Source organism: Scyliorhinus torazame, chromosome 2 (assembly GCF_047496885.1).
Source record: "Scyliorhinus torazame isolate Kashiwa2021f chromosome 2, sScyTor2.1, whole genome shotgun sequence".
NCBI classification, from domain to species: domain Eukaryota; kingdom Metazoa; phylum Chordata; class Chondrichthyes; order Carcharhiniformes; family Scyliorhinidae; genus Scyliorhinus; species Scyliorhinus torazame.
The window spans coordinates 338,742,592-338,762,352 of NC_092708.1; the positions used below are offsets into that span (position 1 = coordinate 338,742,592).

At 46.1% G+C, this 19,761-nt stretch overlaps 1 protein-coding gene across 2 annotated transcripts in view; it reads right to left on the reverse strand.

The window, feature by feature from the left end:
• The window catches only part of amn (amnion associated transmembrane protein), a 106,693-nt gene that overhangs the window by 51,953 nt on the left and 34,979 nt on the right, over positions 1 to 19,761 (reverse strand). For both annotated transcript variants that reach the window (XM_072490428.1, XM_072490427.1), the window contains exons 5-11: positions 18,658 to 18,893; positions 16,662 to 16,799; positions 14,316 to 14,424; positions 10,922 to 11,004; positions 9,866 to 10,046; positions 6,485 to 6,653; positions 4,593 to 4,710 (exon numbers count right to left, since the gene is read on the reverse strand). In XM_072490428.1, the coding sequence (XP_072346529.1) occupies positions 4,593 to 4,710; positions 6,485 to 6,653; positions 9,866 to 10,046; positions 10,922 to 11,004; positions 14,316 to 14,424; positions 16,662 to 16,799; positions 18,658 to 18,893 (1,034 nt within the window). The remainder of the gene's footprint in view (positions 1 to 4,592; positions 4,711 to 6,484; positions 6,654 to 9,865; positions 10,047 to 10,921; positions 11,005 to 14,315; positions 14,425 to 16,661; positions 16,800 to 18,657; positions 18,894 to 19,761) is intronic.

Below are 19,761 nucleotides of genomic sequence, written 5' to 3' on the forward strand. Positions count from 1 at the left end.
GGAGGGGATAATGGGCTAAGGGGAAAACAGATTGATGGAAGAAATGAAAATAAAAATGGGGTGAAGTTCGAGGCGAGATTTCACAGTCTGAAGTTGTTGAACTCAATGTGAAGTCTGGAAGGCTGTAATGTGCCTAATCAGAAGATGAAGTACTGTTCCTCTCGTTGGGGTTGGGGCTTCACTGGAACATTGTAGCAGGCCAAGGACAGACATGGACGTAAGAGCAAGATGGAGTTTTTATTCTCTTTTTAAAAAATTTAGAGTACCCGATTCTTTTTTTCCAATTAAGGGGCAATTTAGCGTGGCAAATTCACCTAACCTGCACATCTTTTGAGGGGTGAGGCCCACGCAGATACGGGGAGAATGGCAAACCTCACATGGACAGTGACCTGGGGCCAGGAACAACCAAGTCCTCGGCGCCGTGTGTTAGCAGTGCTAACACCTGCGCCACCATGCTGCCCTAGGACGGAGTTGAAATGCCAAGCAACAGGAAGGTCTGGATCTGCTTGCGGATGGACCAAAGGTGTTCTGCAAAGCGGTCACCCAATCTGCATTTAGTCGCTCCACTTTGAGTAGACCGCATTGGAGCAGCAAGTGCAATAGACCAGATGGAAGGACGTGCTCGTAAAGTGCTGTCTCACCTGGAAAGAGTGTTTAGGCCCTTGATGGTGAGCAGGGAGGAGGTAAAGAGGCAGGTGTTACATCTTCTGCGATCGCATGAGAAGGTGCCTTGCGAAAAGGGTGAGGTGTTGGGGTGATGGAGGATGTCGACCAGAGTATCCTGGATGGAACAGTCCCTGTGGAAAGCTGACAGGGGGAGTGAGGGGAAGATATGTTTAGTGGTGGCATCATGCTGGAGTTGGCAGAACTGGCAGAGTGTGATCCTTTGAATGCGGAGGCTGATGGGATGAAAAGTGAAGACAAGGGGGACCCTATCCTGGTTTTGGGAGGAAGGGGGTAGGATGAGAGCAGAACAACGGGAGATGGGTCAGACACGGTTGAGAGCCCTGTCGACCACAGTGGGTGGGAAACCACGATTAGGAAAGAATGAAGACATGTCAGCAGCACCGTTTTGGAAATCGGCATCATCGGAACAGATGTGATGGAGGCGAAGGAACTGAGAGAATGAGGTGGAGTCCTCACAGGATGTGGGGTATGAAGAGCTGTAGTCGAGGTAGCTGTGTGAGTCAGTGTGTTTGCAATGAATATTAGTGGACAGTCTATCCCTAGAAATGGAGGCAGGAGGTCAAGGAAGGAAGGGAAGGGTTGGAGAGGGATCATGTGAAGGTAATAGAGGGGTGGAAATTATAAGCAAAATTAATACATTTTTCTAGGTCAGGCGGGAACATGAAGTGGCACCGAAACAGCCATCGATGTCCCTATAAAAGAGTTGTGAGATGGGACTGGAGTAGGACTGGAACAGGGAGGCAGGCAATAACTGGGGTCCATGTGCGTAGCCATAGCCACACCTTTGGTTTGGAGGAAGTGAGGCATGTTAAAGGAGAAATTGTTTAGTGAGAGCACAAGTTCAGCCAGACAGAGGAGAGTGGTGGTGGATGGGATTGTTCAGGCCGCTGTTCGAGGAAGACGACCATCCTGGTGGGGAATGAAGGTATAGAGGGATTGGACATCCATAGTAAAGAGGCGGCAGTTAGAGCCGGGGAACTGGAAGTTGTTGATATGACTTGGGCGAGAATGAGTGGGTTCTTTCAGGGGGAAGCAGATGAGTGTGAGAGGTGTGGGTGGGGGCCAGCGAATCACATGCACATGTTTTGGGGTTGCAAAAAATTGGGAAGATTCTGGGCGGGAGTGTTCGCGGTCTTAGCCAGGATAGTGGAGGAGGAGGTGGACCTGGACCCTTTGGTGGCGATATTTGGGGTTTCAGAGAAGCTGGAGCTGATGGAGAGGAGGAAGGCCGATGTCTTGGCCTTCGCCTCTCTGATTGCACGGCGGCGAATTTTGTTGGAGTGGCGGTCAGCATTGCCACCGGGGGTAGCAGTTTGGTTGGGTGACCTGTACGACTGCCTGTGATTAGAGAAGATAAAGTATAAATTAAGCGACTCTTCAGGGGGATGTTTGTGACCGTGTTGAGGGGCTGTTTGTCACGGGGGAAGGGGATTGAAAAAGAGAAAACTCTGTACAGGTTGTATAGTTGATTATTGTGAAGTATGTTTCCCAGGGTGTTTATTCGCTGTAACCTGTTTTGATAAATGTTTGTAATAAAATATATTTTTGTTAAAAAGATCCCAGAGATGGGGTCAATGACAGTCCTGGAAACAGTGGCTTGATGCTCGATGGTGAGTCATAGTCGGGGGAGATAGCAGGAAGTGTCTGAGAGTTGGCGCTCAGCTTCTGCCAAATAACAACAGCCCCACCCTTATAAAATTTATCTTTATTAGTGGCACAAGTAGGCTTACATTAACACTGCAATGAGGTTACTGTGAAAATTCCCTATTGCCACACTCTGGCACCTGTTCGGGTACACTGAGTGAGAATTCAGAATATCCAATTCACCTAACAAGCATGTCTTTTGGGACTTCTGGAGAAAACCGGAGCACCCGGAGGAAACCCACACAGACTCGGGGAGAACGTGCAGACTTCGCTCAGACAGTGACCCCAGCCGGGAATCAAACCCTGTGAAGCAAAGGTGCTAACCACTGTGCCACCATGTCGCCCATCCTGGAGTCTTACATGGATTCCAGGTAAAGACTGAGAGGTTGTTTCCCCTGGCTGGGGATTTAGAATTTAGGGGGAGGGGGGGGGGGCGCTGAGATAGACTGGGCTGGATTCTCCGATCCTGTGGCTATGTCCGCAGAATCGGTCTGGTCTTACGGCCAGAAAGTCGGTGCCGCCTGTGGTGATGTGCATCAATGTAAATACATGTAGGCTAGCTAGACACAAGAGGGAGCACAAGAGACATCACACATACACACTCAACCAATAGATCAAGTAGATAGGACACGACCAAAAGACATTCACGATACACAAGGAGATGACATGACCACAGGGGGGCATTACACCAACCCATACATAAAGGACACCACAAACATGATCTGCCTCTTTCCAGTGGAGACAGTCAGTGAGGACAGACACAGGGTTGATTCAATATTACACCCACCACGTGGATTGCAGAAACTGGTTAGTCAGTCTGGGCAGCTATCGTAGGATAAGCAGTAGTGTCGAACCCGAGTAATAGAAGTGTAAATAGTTTAATAAACGTGTTGAAGTTATCTCCACGTCCGAACCTTCCTTTGTCAAGTGCACCACAAGGAAGCCGCTTATGTTACACCTACACCATAACAGATCAGCGCCCCCGCACCGATCCTCTGTCTGTGGGGGGCTAGCAGCTGCACAGCATATAGCCCCCGGCTTTACCGGGCCGGGTCCGTGGCCACACATGCGCATGCCGGCCTGTGGCGGCCGCGCCGTGCAACATGGCGCCAGCCGCACACGGACCTGGCCTGCACAAAACTGCCACCTGTAACCAGCCTTGCCAGCCCCGGACCACCCCCAACCAGTCCCCTCAGCCTTCGCTGAAGCCCCCCTGCCAGCGAAACGGCTCTCTTCCCCTCCCCCCCCCCCCTCCTGACTGGGGCTTCGCTGAACTCAGTCCGCAGCCGCCACGTGCGGTCCCCGAATGGTGTGAGCACATGTGTCCCACGCCGTCAGGGACTCGGCCCACCGGGAGCAGAGCATCGGGGAGGGCTTCAGGTGACGTTCCTGAGGCTGCCCATACGGCGTGCCGGGTACTCCACGAGAATGCCGTTTTTGAGGTGGTGGAGTATCGCAAAAAAGGCGGCGCCCCCGATTCTCCGGCCGATCGCTGAACGCGATTCCGGCGATGGGAGAATCCCGCCCAATGTTTTTTGGTCTATGGTGAGGAATCATTGGGGGATCAGGGATAGGGGAGGGAGTTGAGGGAGAAGATCAGCCAAGATTATTTTAAATGGCAGAGCGGACGCAAAGGGCTGTCTGGTTTACTAATTTACTCAGATGTTAATTTTTTAAAAATTCACAAATTTATGAAGTGTTGGTGGAAAAAGCAGTGAATTATTTATAGTTTTCAGAAGTTTCCAGAATTCTGATGAGTACTTTTTGCAGTGGCAGTCAGTAAAAAAGGGGGTGGGGCAGAACCAGCCTTGTGTTCGGTGGCGGGCGGGGCGGGGATCTAAATGGTCCCACGGGTGAAAAGGTTTGCAAACCACTGGATTAGCTGCAAGGCCACGAAGCCACGAGATTCTGGTTTTGGAAAAAAGATTTTCCTGTCAGTCAAGAAGAGCAGCTGCACGTCTATTTTGTTCTCCCTTGCGCGTTAATTGCCCTGGCCTTTCCTCCTCCCTCGTTACCTGACAGGCGGGGATGAGGACGATTCTGTGCTGGTTACTGAGGCGCGGCCTCCTGCCTGCCTCACATTCTGAGGAAACTCCCTATTTTAGAAAGTAGCTTCAAACAAATATGCGAAGGCTCGGCCTGCAAACTCACCAAACTGCTACCCGAGTTCATTTGGTTAATGCTTTGAGCATCATTCAAACAACCTTTATTATGTACTGTTTCATTTTTGAAAGGAAAAGGATCAGATGTTCATAACTCACAGGTGACAGATGTACTGATGAGCCATACACGACATTCCTGAATCCTTGGTCAGCAGCTTCTTCATTTTCAAATTGATTATATTTTCTAAATTTGATGACAGCTGATGAAATCTTGGCTCTGGAGAGGAAAGAGACTCTTCATTTTTTATGGACATAAGTCGCTGCAAACTTGGAATTTTTTTTCCGGCTGTTGACCCTGTCTCCAGGGACATGCACAATCACTGTCAGTCGCAGGCTAAACAGGTTGGGATTTTTTAACACTGGAAGATTTGGTTTATTTTATTTATTGGGTTTTCCCAGCTGTTGGTGGGCCCAGTGAATGGGCAGCTTTGTTGGCCGTGCCATCCCCCAAGATGGCTACAGGACATGCGTGGGAACAGAGGTTCGATAGCTCTGCTGCATTGTGTTCGTCGGCCAGACATGTCACAGCAAGAAGCCAGCTGCTGCATTCAGATGCTATCATGAAAGATTGGTGCACTTTGATTCCCCCGAGAATCGAGCCGTATAATAAATAAGCAGTGACCATTCTGCCCGCAGGGAAATGAAAATTCTGAACAAGGGCTTGAAAAAGCCTGCAATCTACCATACATGAGATAATAATGGAAAAACAATCCCCCCCCCCCCCCCCCCACGTCACTCAGCATCTAATCCTTGCAAATTAAAACGTTTAGGGAGTACATTAAGCAAAGCACTGGGCAAAGGATATGAAATAACTCGGTAGTGGGAACTATTTCATCCTCCCTGCCCCTCAATTGACCAGCCTTCATACTGAAACCCTATTACATTTCAAAGTGTGCGATACTTTCCTTCGTTGATTTGCCAACTTTTAAACCTTTTTTTTAAGATTTGCCAACTTTTAAACCTTTTTTAAGATTTAACATGAATCTATTTTTTAAACGCTTATAAGAATTTGTATAAATTGCTTGAAAGCAGTTGTCGCACCATTTAAACTACACGAGCTGCAACCTGACAGCATTTTTAACAGGAGCACAGTGACTTATCCCCAAATCCTGGGTGCATCCAATTCCCTCTTTAATGCAAATACAAAAAGTTCTTTTTGTCCACTGCCTCCAATTTAAACATCATCACATACAGGATCCTCCTGTTCCTAAAGCAAATCGCCACCATCCAACATTGGCCTAAAAACAAAGAGGTCACAAAGAATTCTGATTAAGATTAAGATCCGTTATGTTTTGATGTCTTCATATTTATTGATTTTGGCGTCCGGGGACTCAGAGTAACAACATACTTAGTCCCATCGAACCGTCCAATGGCAGAGGGGAGAATTCAAAACCAATGAGTGGTGGTTGAGAGGAACGAGCTTGGAAAGAAATGCACAAGCTGAATTTTCATGTCTCCCAGTGAGCCTCAACAACCACATTAATTCAGGGACTCAAGCAAAACCCACTCTCCAGTGGTGCGATCAGGACTCACTATTTAAACAAGTATATATATAGATATTTCTGTCAACAGAAATGGGGAAAACAAAAGACTGATTCAGCTCCCTCACCTTTTCCATTGGTTTGGTCACTTCTGACTGGATGCGCTGACAGAGAGTGGACATTTTATTTATTTAAATTTAGAGTATCCAATTAATTTTTTCCAATTAAGGGGCAATTTAGCCAGGCCAATCCACCTACCCTGCACATCTTTGGGTTGTGGGGGCAAAACCCACGCAAGCACGGGGAGAATGTGCAAACTCCACACGGACAGTGACCCAGAGCCGGGATCGAACCTGGAACCTCGGCGCCGAGAGGCAGCGGTGCTAACCACTGCGCCACCATGCTGCCCGAGACTGTACATTTTAGCCCAAAGATTGTAATATTTTCCAGAATTCTTTGCAACCTTTGTGGTCTGGCCATCAGGATTGCTTTTTACAAATTTGTTTTCACCTAATTCTTCCTGAAGCGATGAGGTAAATCAAGTTTCCAATCAACAGCGCAGCAATGAAAGCACCAGCCACAATTCCAACAATCTTTCCTGCATTCATGTTTCCTCCGAACTGGTCTTCACTGTTGCTGCTTTTCCTGAGTTCAGCATTTATGATTCCAAAGGTGTCACCTGGGTGCAAACAGAACAGAGACAGCCTGCTGAAGGCCATTAGTTCAAAACATTATTTTGCTCCAACTGCAGTCTCCTTTTTTTTTGCTATGAGCTCTATAACTCTTCAATCACATTTTGGGATTTTACAACCTATTTTGCTACAGCAATGATTCAGAAGAATAAAACATTTCTTTCTTGGAGACATGAAGTATTCAGGCTAGTTAAAATCAAAAGGGCAATGATAGATTAGACAAGTGGGAATCACAATGTGCAATGAATCTATATCGGTTCGTAATGATGCACAAAGCACACACACTTTGTGCTGCCTGCTCATTTAAATGCCGTACAGCACTGAGTGTGCTGCTGAATGGTCCCACACTTCAGTGGGGCAACCAAGTTCATGTGAGGCTAGCACCACTAAAAGGTAGCCCGGACTACTTAAAGCAAGCTTTCACCTCTTAAAGGTGAGGCGTATTCTGGCTGGAGCAGATTTTGGAGCTAGTTCAAACAGGGCCTCTGAGCAGAAAGAGGAGTGAAAATGGCACCACAGCCACAAAATGTGCTCCAAGGTTCTCTGCTGCAGCTTTGGAGGTTTCAGTGCCGGAGGTGCAGAGGAGGAGCGAGATCCTGCTCCCTCAGGACCTCCTCCAAACAGACACTGAAGGCAGTGGGAGCAGAGACCCATTGTGGGCAATGCCAGCAGACTAGCTTCAAGGATCTAGATGTAAAGACACAAAAAGTTGAATGTTCTCATTCAAGGTCAAGGTGATCTTTACATACAAATCCGTCTTAGACAGGTTACTGAATCGGTGTTTGTTTTTTTACAACTGAATGACCCTGCTGAACCGGACATAACGAGTGAATCCGCGAGAGCCCCAAATCGGGCTCCACGCTGGGGGCCGGGCCAATCGCGAGTCACCCAACTCGCTAGGCCCAACGCAATCTGGATCACGCCCTTGCAGGGCATGACGCAGATAAGGGCTATTAGGCCGAGGTGCAATGGGCAGGTAGGGCTCGGCAGGGGGGGGGGGGGGTCCTTGCCCATTAGAGGGGAGCTGAGGAGGGATTTGAGGAGCCAAGAAAAGGTTGGGGAGGTGAAGGGGGGGGGGGGGGACTGAAAGGTTGGGGGGAATTGTAGCTATCGGGGCAGCCAGTCAAAATGGCACCCCGATCTGCGAGGAGCCGGTCCTGCTCGCCAGCACAGGAAAAGTGTGGCTTCGACGTGGAGAAACTCCTTGAGGCCCAGAAAACCGGCAAAGTGCAAGTGAATAGAGGGGTGAATCTCAATGCTGCAGTCAAAAGTGGATTTATTTCCACTGATTCGCACCCGTAATTTCTTTTCAATAGAAATGAAGATTTATTTTTCTGTGGTATGTGTGGCAATCATATTTTAGATTTTTTAATTTTTTTCAAAATCCATTTAAAAGCATTCCCGTTCCTACCACATGATCCCTCAGAACTGTACTCCACATTTCTCCCCTTGTATTTGTTAGGTCACCAGTCCCCCACGCCCTCTCACCTTGCACCCATGCCCTGGTCGAGCTTCGGACCTTTGTTGCGGTGGCTGCAAGAGTCCCACAGCACAGGGCTGTCCAGAGAGACAATCGGGAGGGAAGGAGATTCCTATACTCCACAATCCCAGGTGCAGTACTGATCCGACTCGATGACACAGGAGGGTCCATGGATCTAGCAGCACGGTGCTGTCCATGAAGACCAGCTCAGCATGGAGATGGAGGCAGGGACCGGTCTACCCAGCAGAGTGTGGAGAGCGCAGCACTATGACAGAAAGCGATTCTGCATTCACCCCGAAGTTTCTTGCCAATTGAGGGTCACCATGTGGATGCCATTCTTCAGCAATCGGGTTTGACGCCGAAGTGGGCCGCGATTCTCCAGTCTCGTTGCGCTCTCGCTCGAGCGAAACAAGGCCAGTGAATAGCGGGAGAGCCCGAAAATGAGAACGCCGCCAGGCGCCAAACAGTCTGCGATGCAACCGGCCAGCTCCCGTAGGCGAAATTGGGATCTCGCCATAGCTTGGAAGAAACCACTTAAGCCCTATTTCCAGACAATTAACGGGAGCCACTCCTTATCCAAAAGCCTCCCATCATTCATCGGCCTCCCCAGCAAGTGCTTACACTGGCGCCGATTAGTGCTCCTTTTTAAAAATGTGTACCTGGCTTAAGGGCATCTGCGGGGAGTCGAGGAGGTGAGGAGCCATCTTTGCTCACAGGCAAAGAGCCCGGGGCACTGGGCTTGCCACCCCAGTGCTCGGCGGGGGTTGGCAGACTCTCGGCTGGTCTACTCACTCATGCTGCCCAGTGTAGGTCATTCAACTTTTTATGGCACTGGAAGCCAGTCCTCCTGGTCACACTCCCGGCGCTCACAGCCGCACCACCTCGACCTAGGCAGCACTGGCTGCCATGTGGCTGACCCTCTGGGACACTCGGGGGAACAGGACATTTCTCCTGGCCTCCACTGCATCTAGGAGCCTCCCCAGATCTGCATTCACGAATCTTGGGACCTGTCTCTTCGGCTCCATTGTTGCGAGCTGGCTGGGGTTGGCTGAGCAAGTGCTGCTTAAGTGTGTCTCAACCTTGTTAGCGGGGAGCTGGCGAGCGCGGTGCCAGCGAATCGGCTGGCGCAATGCCAAGAACCCAGTGGGGCCTCATTAAGTGGACCAATATCATCAATAACATTGAATAGCATTGCCGGCCTCACTGGGCCCAGCGCCGGGAAGCTTGCGGCAGTCCACACTCGCTACCACACTTAGAAATCTTTCCAGAGAAGACACCAGTGGGCTGCTGTTTTAATGAGCATTCATGAGTTGCAACTGAATGCAAATGGCTTTCGCGCCACCTGCCAGCGGGAAGACCGATCAGCCGTTGGGAGAATTGCAACGTGATATAACATCGGCGGCTTCCTGACTTGGCACTCGCCAAATTCTCTGCCCATCACAGGCGTGTGGGAGACTTCATTGTGTTTCTCTCCATATCGATGCTGCCAGGCTTGCTAAGTATTTCCAGCATTTTCTGTTTTATTTCCTCACTAAATATTTCCTCAGTTTGTTATCAGAAAGAGTGGGAGAAATAAATGCCCAGTCCAGATCATAAACGGTACAGCTCATCTTCAGAATTGTCTTGAAGTACCAACTTCGATAACACGGCTTAATAGTGCAAGTCTCTACCCCAGCGGCCTGATGGTTTTATCAATTGTACCAGAACTAACATAGTTACCTCGGGAGGTGATGTCCCCCATAATTTCCTCTGCCAATTCAGCTGCAAGTGTTCCTGGTGCTGACTTCACCTCGTCAATTAAAACAATCTGAATACGGGGAACTGCGTCAGTTGGGATGATTTTCTTTGAAGACTGTTTTTTGTAGACTTTCGTCACCGACATTTGTACACCTTCATATTTCTTTGATAAAAATGAAAATAAACATTGAGCTACATCGAATAAGAGACAAATATAAAATATTCAGGAGGCAACGTTATCATGATGTAAGGCTCGCAGACCCACTTCACGGGAAGGCTCAGAGCTGGTCACCGGCGTCAGTGAAAACAAACTTATTTCTACTCATAGTCAAAATACCAACATGAGCATGTGATGAAATTCAAAACCATCCTCTTTTTGCAGTTTTAGCTTTCACGGTAAATGCCTCTAAGTCCAGCATTCTAAAGAATTATAGCTGTGATTCTTTCGAATTTCTTTCTATTTATGGTCAGGTTTAAATATCAATTCACAATGAAGATGCCATCTGGTTTGAAGGGGCCCTGATGGCTAAGAGTAGTTCCATTTTTATTAGGAGATTTACAATATTTAACCATACTGTTCGCTGCCATCAATTCATAACCTAAACATTAGAAACCAGGCATGTTTTAGAGTCCTCGGTCTATGTATTGGAGAAGTATCAGTTCCAGAGGAAGTCCAGGACAATGGGTGGAACTTTAGCACCCACATTGTGGCAGAGTGGGGAGGCTGGAAAATGCAACGAGCCGTTGAAAAGTCCATTGACTTTGGCAGGACAGGAAAATCCGCCAGCAGGAAGGGCCATGGAATTCTGCCCTATATCTTTATAGCACCTTGCGGTCATTAGGGAGGAATTTCAGAGTAACCAAAGATCAGAGCAGGGAAAGCATGGAATCTTTGTGCATTATCATTGTTTGATGTTGTTTCCCCTCTGAATTAGAAAGACAGCAGAACAAAAATAAAAGTTATAAAATATTCGGCTGATGCTGCTCGACCAGCTTTATTCCTTTATAAAGAAGAAATGAGATTCGGAAACAACGTACCAAGCCAAGGAATGAGAAGCCGAGTTGGGCCCGATATGATTCCAGATCAAACTGTGGACCATATTCTAAATAAATAATGGCACCTGGAATTCAATGTGACAGCAATAATTTGTTATTGATCCAGCCTTTTGGAAAATTCACTGCTGCAGAATTAAGTAATTATGTAATAATCTCACTTAACCTGCAATTTGTCTGTGGTGTGGTAATATATCTTACAATATGAGGTACAAGTGATAATTTAGCTGCTTCCCTAAAGGGACAACTCAACACTTTACAATTGTACGTTGGACAGTTATTTTAGACTTGCGCTCACTAGTTCCTTATTCTGTTCCAATCTGAAGCACATTGGTACTAAATTTGTGTAGTGCAAATTGGGTGGCAGGATCCTTTGACTCCAGTATGAAGGGGAGCAAGAATCAATCCAGAAATGTCAGTTTTGGCCAAACCTCCAGATTCGGATTATATTCACAAAGGAATCATAGCATTACTGTGAAGCGAAACTGACTCACATCGGTATCAGTGTTGAATGGTAAATACATCCTTAGAATTCAACTGGCCTTACAAATTTCTACATGTTCAAGTATTGCGATGTACACAATGGAAACCATTGAATGGGTTAGGTGCCAGCTTTGGTTCAGTGGTAGCACCCTCACCTCTGAGTCAGGCAGCTCTTGGTTCCTCCCAGGATTTGAGTACATAAAATAGGATGATAGCTCAATGAATACTAAGTGATTGCATTGCAGCACCTTTTGAAGATGCTATTGTTTGGTTGGAATGTCAAACTGAGACCTTCTTGCCCTCTCAAATGGGTAAAAGATGTCACAGCTCTATTTAAAGAGTAGGAACATTCATGGATATCCTGGCCAATATTTCTCTCTCAACCAATAGGAATAAAACCATATTTACCTTCTTATTTCATGTTGGACAAATTGGCTGCTGCAGTTCCCAACATTACAACTCCAAAAGTTGGCTTCATTTGGGATATCTGGAAATGTGGCCGATATTATAGGAATTCAAGTTCATTTGTTTTTGTTTATTTCGGAATCAGGACCTGGGCCGGGATTCTCCCCGACCCGGCGGGGCGGGGGGTCCCGGCGGGATGGAATGGTGGGAACCTCTCCGGCGTCGGACCGCCCCAAACGTGTGGATTTCTCCGCACCTTTAGGGGCCAAGCCCTCACCTTGAGGGGCTAGCCCCGCGCCGGTGTGGTTGGCGCGCCGCCGACCAGCGGGAAAGGCCTTTGGCGCCACGCCAGCCGGGGCCGAAGGGACTCCGCCGGCCGGCGGAACTCTGCGCATGCGCAGGAGCATCAGCGGCTGCTGACGTCAACCCCGCACATGCGCGGGGGGGGGGGTCACTTCTGCCTTGGCCATCGCGGAGGCTATGGCCGGTGCGGAAGGAAAAGAGTGCCCCCACGGCACAGGCCCGCCCGCGGATCGGTGGGCCCCGATCGCAGGCCAGGCCACCGTGGGGGCACCCCCCGGGGCCAGATCGCCCGGCAGGGGGTCGGAGAATCACGCCCCTGATCCTTATTGGACATGTTGATTTAAACGTCCAGTTATGTACTCGATGACCTGCACATCGAATACTAGACTCATGATACTAGAAACAAGGGGCGGCACAGTGGTTAGCACTGCTGCCTCACAGCGCCAGGGACCCGGATTCAGTTCTGGCTATGGGTGGCTGTGTGGTGTTTACACCTTCTCCCTTGTGTTCTCCGGTTTCCTCCCACATCAAAAGATGTGCAGGTTAGGTGGATTGGCCATACTAAATTGTCCTATAGTGTCCAAAGATTATGAGGTTCCAGGGATAGGGTGGGGGAGAGGACTGTGAGGTAGGGTATTCTTTTAGAGGGTTGGTGCAGACTCGATGGCTCGAATGGCCTCCTTCTGCACTGTAGAGATACGATTCTAAAGTACATGCTTGGACCCTTTTCGAAAATGAGTCCTTTTTTCAGTGTAGATGCCAATCATTGAATTGAATGTACAAATTGGATATGGCTATACAGGAAAAAAATTAATCCCTTGAGAAAACAGATTGGTTTTGATCGCCTATGTCGTGTTAGGTACACTGGTCCAACACTGGCTGCAACTGGATGCAGCTTAGATCAGAAAGATACTCCAGACCTTGAAGTTAGTTCAATCAGGTTTATTGAACTAATAGCACAGTTAGCACAGTTCTCTGTGAGTTTGACTCTCTGCTAACGTAAGTGTGGTTACTCTGTCTGACTGAACCAGACTAGCTCTTAGCTACGTGGTGGAGGTGTGAGATTGTAACAACACCCTTGACTGACTCTCTAGATGTTCATCAGTGGAAAGAGGCGGAGTGTGAGTGCCTCGTGTCTTTTATAGTCAGATCCCACCCCTGCGTGTCCTGCCTGCTTATTGGTCATGTCCTGTTCTCTGTGTCCATTAGCTGCTTGTCTGTTTATCATTATGTGTGTGTCTGCATGGGCAGCACGGTGGCACAGTGGTTAGCATTGCTGCCTCACGGCGCTGAGGTCCCAGGTAGGATCCTGGCTCTGGGTCACTGTCCGTGTGGAGTTTGCACATTCTCCCCATGTTTGCGTGGGTTTCGCCTCCATAACCCAAAGATGTGCAGGCAAGGTGGATTGGCCATGCTAAATTGCCCCTTAATTGGAAAAAAATGAATTGGCTACACTAAATTATTATTATTTTTTAAAATTGTGTGTGTCTGCCTATCATGACAGCCTACATGGGTCAAAGATGATTTTTCCTGATATTCTCCCCACTATATTGGCTTGGGTTATTAACTGTTTTTCACCTCAGTTTTGACTGGGGCAGAGAGCATATGTATTGTAATACACAAGATATCAACATAATTGTTTACAGTTGCGATACACAAGCTGGATGGACCACAGTTTTTATCTGTTGTCATGTTCACATATTGTTCTCACGTTATCATTGGTATACATTAAAATCCCGGATTGTAAGATTTTGTCTGTTTACTCAATAATTTTTAGTGACAAACTAACATTGAGTTTAGACTAATTTTGGGTCCTATTCAATTGCTCACTCAACTGCTCCTAATTTGGCACGAAACTGGTAATCCTACTCAGGTGGCAAATAAAAAGTCATCATTTTAATTCACAACTGGCAGCTTTCCTTTAGTGCGTGTTGAGGTACAGTCATTGGGCAGACAAGAGGAAACTTTACTCAGAATTTAATTGCCCTATATCTGACAGGGGAAAGCTGGGTGCTGGAAATGGAAAATTCCCCATTCTCGTAATAGTAACACCCCTCACATTAATGGACACACAATTCACATAAAACTGTTAAATGTAAATCAACTGGGTGGTCAGAGGTCTAAAAAAAAGAAATCAAAGTAGATCATATTTGAATATAAATTAAATATAACATTAGCAAACACTCACCACATACTTTACTGCAGTGTCCTTGAGGCTTTAATGGGCTTGTACAAAGAAGCCCTGGGAAATGGTTTTCTGATCCTTGTTGCAAATTAGAACAAATCCTTCTGTGATTCTGCAAATAAACCATGAGTTATGGAAGCACAGTGTGTTCAGTCATTTAATAGGCTGGGTCTGTCTGCTATTCCCACTTTATTGTTGACGGATGTTCCGTTCTCCCACAGCAACTTTTCTCATCTATTTCTTTCTCCACACAGCCCCTCCAGGTGCTCTCTATACTTCTTTTCAGCTTGACAGCATCTTTCTCCACCACTTGAAATGCAGAACGTGGTAAATTTGATCAGAGGTGTAGACGGAATTATTTATTGCTCTACATCGTACAAATTACTCCGCCTCCTGTGTGCTAAGGAAGCTAAATCTAACATCCTTCCTCGCTAATTGTAATTTCTTACTAGCAGTCGGGACAAGGGTGACTATGTTCCACCGATGCTGTTGGGGAGAAAGCAGTTGGTGTTTTAGGTGTGGACCCTTGGAGAAAACTTTGAAAAGTCAACTTGTCTGCTCTCTCAGCGGGTGCTCGCTGGCCTATTGAGTGTTTGCCGCATTTTCTATTCTACGTTTTCAGATTACCCTAAACTTTCTTGTTTGTACTTCGTTAATCTCGACCTAAGAAATAGCGACTGACATTTTAAATTTACATTTGAGCATTTGCAAGTCTCTAGGAGAGACGGGATTCACACTCTGTAGGTGTGGCTAGAATTTACATTGCGACGCAAGCCAGGGCCCAAAGTCAACACAGCCAAATACTGTTGCCATGACACCAGTGGGCCTTAATGTAACACATTTTATGCGCAACGTAAGTAGCATATTATCATGAGAAAAGCTTCCAGTTAACTAACACCCCCACCCCCCAGCTATCTTTCTATTGAATCGGGTTGATTGAAATCTTGTCCCTTTGGGTCACTGGAGACATGAGCATACTGGAGCCTGGGTGGCACGTAGAGACTTCACAATGACCGCAATGAAATCTGTGGTTTAGGTTTATTTTTAGCACGAGAATTAACAAAAATCGCACCTTATCGTCATTTTTGCCTTCAAGGAGATATGTGAGAAAGCTTATAACCAAGTGAAAAGTGCTGAATGAACAATATGCTTCTGCTTAACCTTTGCTTGCAATAAATTTCAGTGTTAGTTTATGGCCCAAGTCACATGGTCCAATTGAGTGTTGACTTGTGTGACTATCAGAAGACTGCAAGAGCATAAAATGTTTGGTGTGAATTGCAGGAAGCTAATAAAAGGCAATATTGCATTCAGAAGAAAGAGAAGATTTGCATTTCAAAACCATATCCTCAGAATATTCCAAAGCACTTTATAACCAACTAGAATCCTTAATAATAATAGTAATAATCTTTATTGTCACAACTAGGCTTACATTAACACTGCAATGAAGTTACTGGGAAAAGTCCCTAGTTGCCACATTCCGGCGCCTGTTCGGGTACACAAGAGGGAGAATTCAGAATGTCCAAATTACCTAACAGCACACCTTTTGGGACTTGTGCGAGGAAACCGGAGCACCCAGAGGAATCCCATGCAGACACAGAGAGAACGTGTAGACTCCGTACAGACAGTGACCCAAGCCGGACATCGAACCTGGGAACCTGGCGCTGTGAGGCAACAGTGCTAACCATTGTGTTACCGTGCCTCCTATGTTGTTCAGATAGATGCAGTATAGCCACTACTCACAGCAAATCCTCATGAATTAACGATCAGAACATCTATTTTAGATGATGGTCTGGATATTAGAAGAACTTCCCATTCTTCTTTGAATTGGCCCTCGTGACCCTTTACAGTCACCACAGCAAGCACACAGTTTAGGGTTTCATATGAAAGTTTGTTGGACAGTGCAGCACTCGCTCGGCGCTGCACAAGACTGTCTGGCTAGACTAATAGCTCGTGTAGAATGGATCCTGACTCAGGGGCCAGAATGGTGTGAAAGGAAGCCAAGCTGACAGCTGGCCCAGGCATACACAATGTCACACTCTGGTTCATAGACAGTAACATCGCACTTATGGGTGTAAATGTTTGCAGTCAGAGTGTGAATCCCGTCAGAAATATTTGAGTGAAGGTTAAAATGTTGTTAAGCCAAAAGCATAAAGATTTTTCTTATCCTATTGCCAACAAATATCTGAAAGTCAAAAATTGTTTAATTTATTATCCACGGAAGTGTCTATTTTGGAACCTTTTGAAAGCTTATGTTTTGGCACTGTCTAAATAACTTAATAGAAGTCTAGAAAATGTATGCTCGACAAATCTAAGATTAGCACTGAAATTTGATTTGAGCTTGATGCTTACATCAAAGTTACCACACTCACAGCCAGATTTATCTTCACACTTGGTGTTAGTCACAGCAATTGATCCATTTCCTTGAAACTGTAGTTTTCCAGTATTTGACCACTGATGCTCAGCAAACTCGTCATTGCTGGCAAATTTCTATTATATGAAACAAAATATTCAGCCTCATGTTATTTAAATAAGCAAATAAGTGTCGTTATTTTGCATCAAATCAATTTGCCAACGTGCTGAAGGTCTAGAAATTCATGTCGACCAGTTTGCAAGTGCCACTAAGTCCCATGAGGGCTGAAGATGCAGCAAGTGATTGGCCAATTATGGCAGGAATGAGTGCTGTGGAACGGATACATATATAATTTACCTTTCCAGTGGCAGCCATTGACTTGGGCATGTATATATCTAAAAAACCCTGACCCTGCTCAGCCCAGGGCAGCTCCTTTTCCCAGAGACATTCGAAAACAGGCCTATTGGGCCCAATTTGGGTCTAGCCACATTTTAAGGGTCAGGTATATCCGTCGGACCCGTGAAAAATGGGCAGACCAAATTTGCCATTTTTTTCCCCTCAATCGGCCTTTCTGCGAATCACGAGATTGAGAGGAACATAGGAACAGCCCATTGAGCCTAAACAAAAACAGGCAATACTGGACAATCTCAGCAGGCCTGGCAGCATCTGTGGACAGAGAAGGGGGCTAATGTTTCGAGTCTGAATGACTCTTTATCAAAGCGTTGAGAAAGCTTTGACAAAGAGTCAGAATGACTCTAAGATCAGCACAGTAAGTTGATATGAGATTGATGCTTACGCCAAAGTTACCACATTCACAGCCAGATTTCTCTTTGACAAAGAGTCATTCAGTTAGCTCCCTTCTCTCTCTCAACAGATGCTGTCAGACCTGCTGAGATGGTCCAGCATTTTCTGTTTTTGTTTCAGATTCCAGCTTCCGCAGTAATTTGCTTTAATTTTAGCCCATTGAGCTGCTCCGCCATTCAATACGATCATGGCTGCTCATCCATTTTTCCCCCCATATATTTTAAATTGAGAATTATGGGTGCTGTGTATTAATATACAGCAGTGATTTTCAAACTTTTTTTTGAGCGACCCACGTTTGTTGAATAGCCGACTATCGCGACCCACACCACATTCTCAAAATGTTTTCCATATTACTGTTAAAAAGTCACACGCATTGTTGGCACTTCTGTATCATTGAATGTAAATTTGTAAATTGAGCAGCTGTTTCATCTTAAACGAGAGCTCTACCCTGACACATTGCTAAAGGGTGTAACGCAGAATTATTTGACTATTTTATTTCTTCACACCCATTGCTCTCATTTGGAAAATTGCATTCAAGCGCTGGAAAGATTAATAGACTCAGCATTGTACAGTTTTAACAACGTCATGGCCTGGCGTTCAAAACCTAACACGGCCTCGGATGGGAAAGTACACTCAAAACGTGATCAAAAAAATATGCGTCCTTTAAGGACAAGAGCCCCGGTGTGGAGAGACAATTCGGAAATGGAAGGAGTGAACATAGGGCCTTGTAGGGGTGGAGGAGGCTGTATGTCCAGCTTAACTGACAGAATGATAAAATACACACGGGGTTGGTCAGCGACACACTGAAATCAAGAAATAATACCAAACTGAACTCAAGAAATAATACAGATTCTCACGTTGAGCACAGTAGCAGGAAATGCCACCAAAGAGAATTTTACAGGTCTATCACTGCAAAGTGCCCAACTACATATTGGTCCAGAGAGACAAGGAAGTCCACGGCACCGGCGTCTTAATCAGCCACCCGCGGTCATACACAGTAACGCAGTGAGAATTTATCCAGAGAGAAAACGGTAAACATGGTCAGACGGTATTTGACATCATTTTGGTGACCTTTTGGCGACCCATGTTAAACTATTCAGCGACCCATCTGCGGGTCGCGACCCCCAGTTTGAAAATCACAGATATACAGGATCGAAACTCAGGTAGCATTTGAAGAAATGGAGGACTCACCCTATTCATTATAGAAATGGTTTTAACATTGATAATTTGTATATCACTATCCAGGTCCACACGAAAAGATGTGCCAGGTCTGAAAATTACATCGTCATATTGGCAAGGGACGCCTTCCTCATCCAAAGTGAACAGGTATTTCTCATTTTCCAGGTCACTCATTGATAAAGCTGTGTGCCAATATTTGGGATCATACCATTTATACTGATTGGGGTCTTTGAAAGTGATATCCTCGCCTGCGGTTAAACAAAATAGGGTATGTCATTTTAGCACTCCAGAATTAATGTCTCACTCTTAATTGTTCCATATGTTTCCTTTCTGTGTGGGATTATTTGTTGTTCTCAATCTAGAACAAAACAATTATTGCTGGGAATTTAAGTATTTCTCACCTTGTGAACCCTGTGTCAATATTGAACTTTGTTACCTGTGTAATGGGTTACATCCATTAAAAAAACCTCCTGGAAAACCCCTACAGGTGCGCGTCGACTGGAATTCCGGAAGCCTGTCCTCTACTACATCAGTGCCAAATTGTACCATTTCTCACAACAGCGTGCATCACAGCTTCTTTGAGGGACAATCGTGGTGAACAGTGGTGAATTATGTGAAATTTGTTCTAATGGACAGTCTGGGCTTGATTGAGAATTGAGCTCAAGACCCTTGATAGGCATCTAGAAAGGACCTGTGACAGATTTCAATCAGCTTCAGAGGTAAACCTGAAGCATGTACCAAGGACGCTAGGTATGAACAACTTGCAAGAAGCTGCACGTTTTTGTGGTTTTGGGAAAGAAGACATTAGAGCTGAAATCTTGATTTTAACGCTCTGCAAATGCAGAAAGGGCAGGTGTATTTGCCTCGTGAAAAGAACAGAGAAATGTTTAACTTACAAGTGTTGAAAGACCCTCTTGTGCATATTTTGGTTCTGTTTTTATTTAAAAGATGATAGCTGTTGATTGGACAGATAAAAAATGTGGCTAAACAGCGTCTTTGCAGAATTACGAGAAACAAGACATTTTTCTTCCTCGTTGAAGGAGGAGATCAAGCTGTGTTGATTCAGCCAGTTGTATCGGAAAAGGAATGAAGGCTGCGTGCACTGAGAGCTCATAA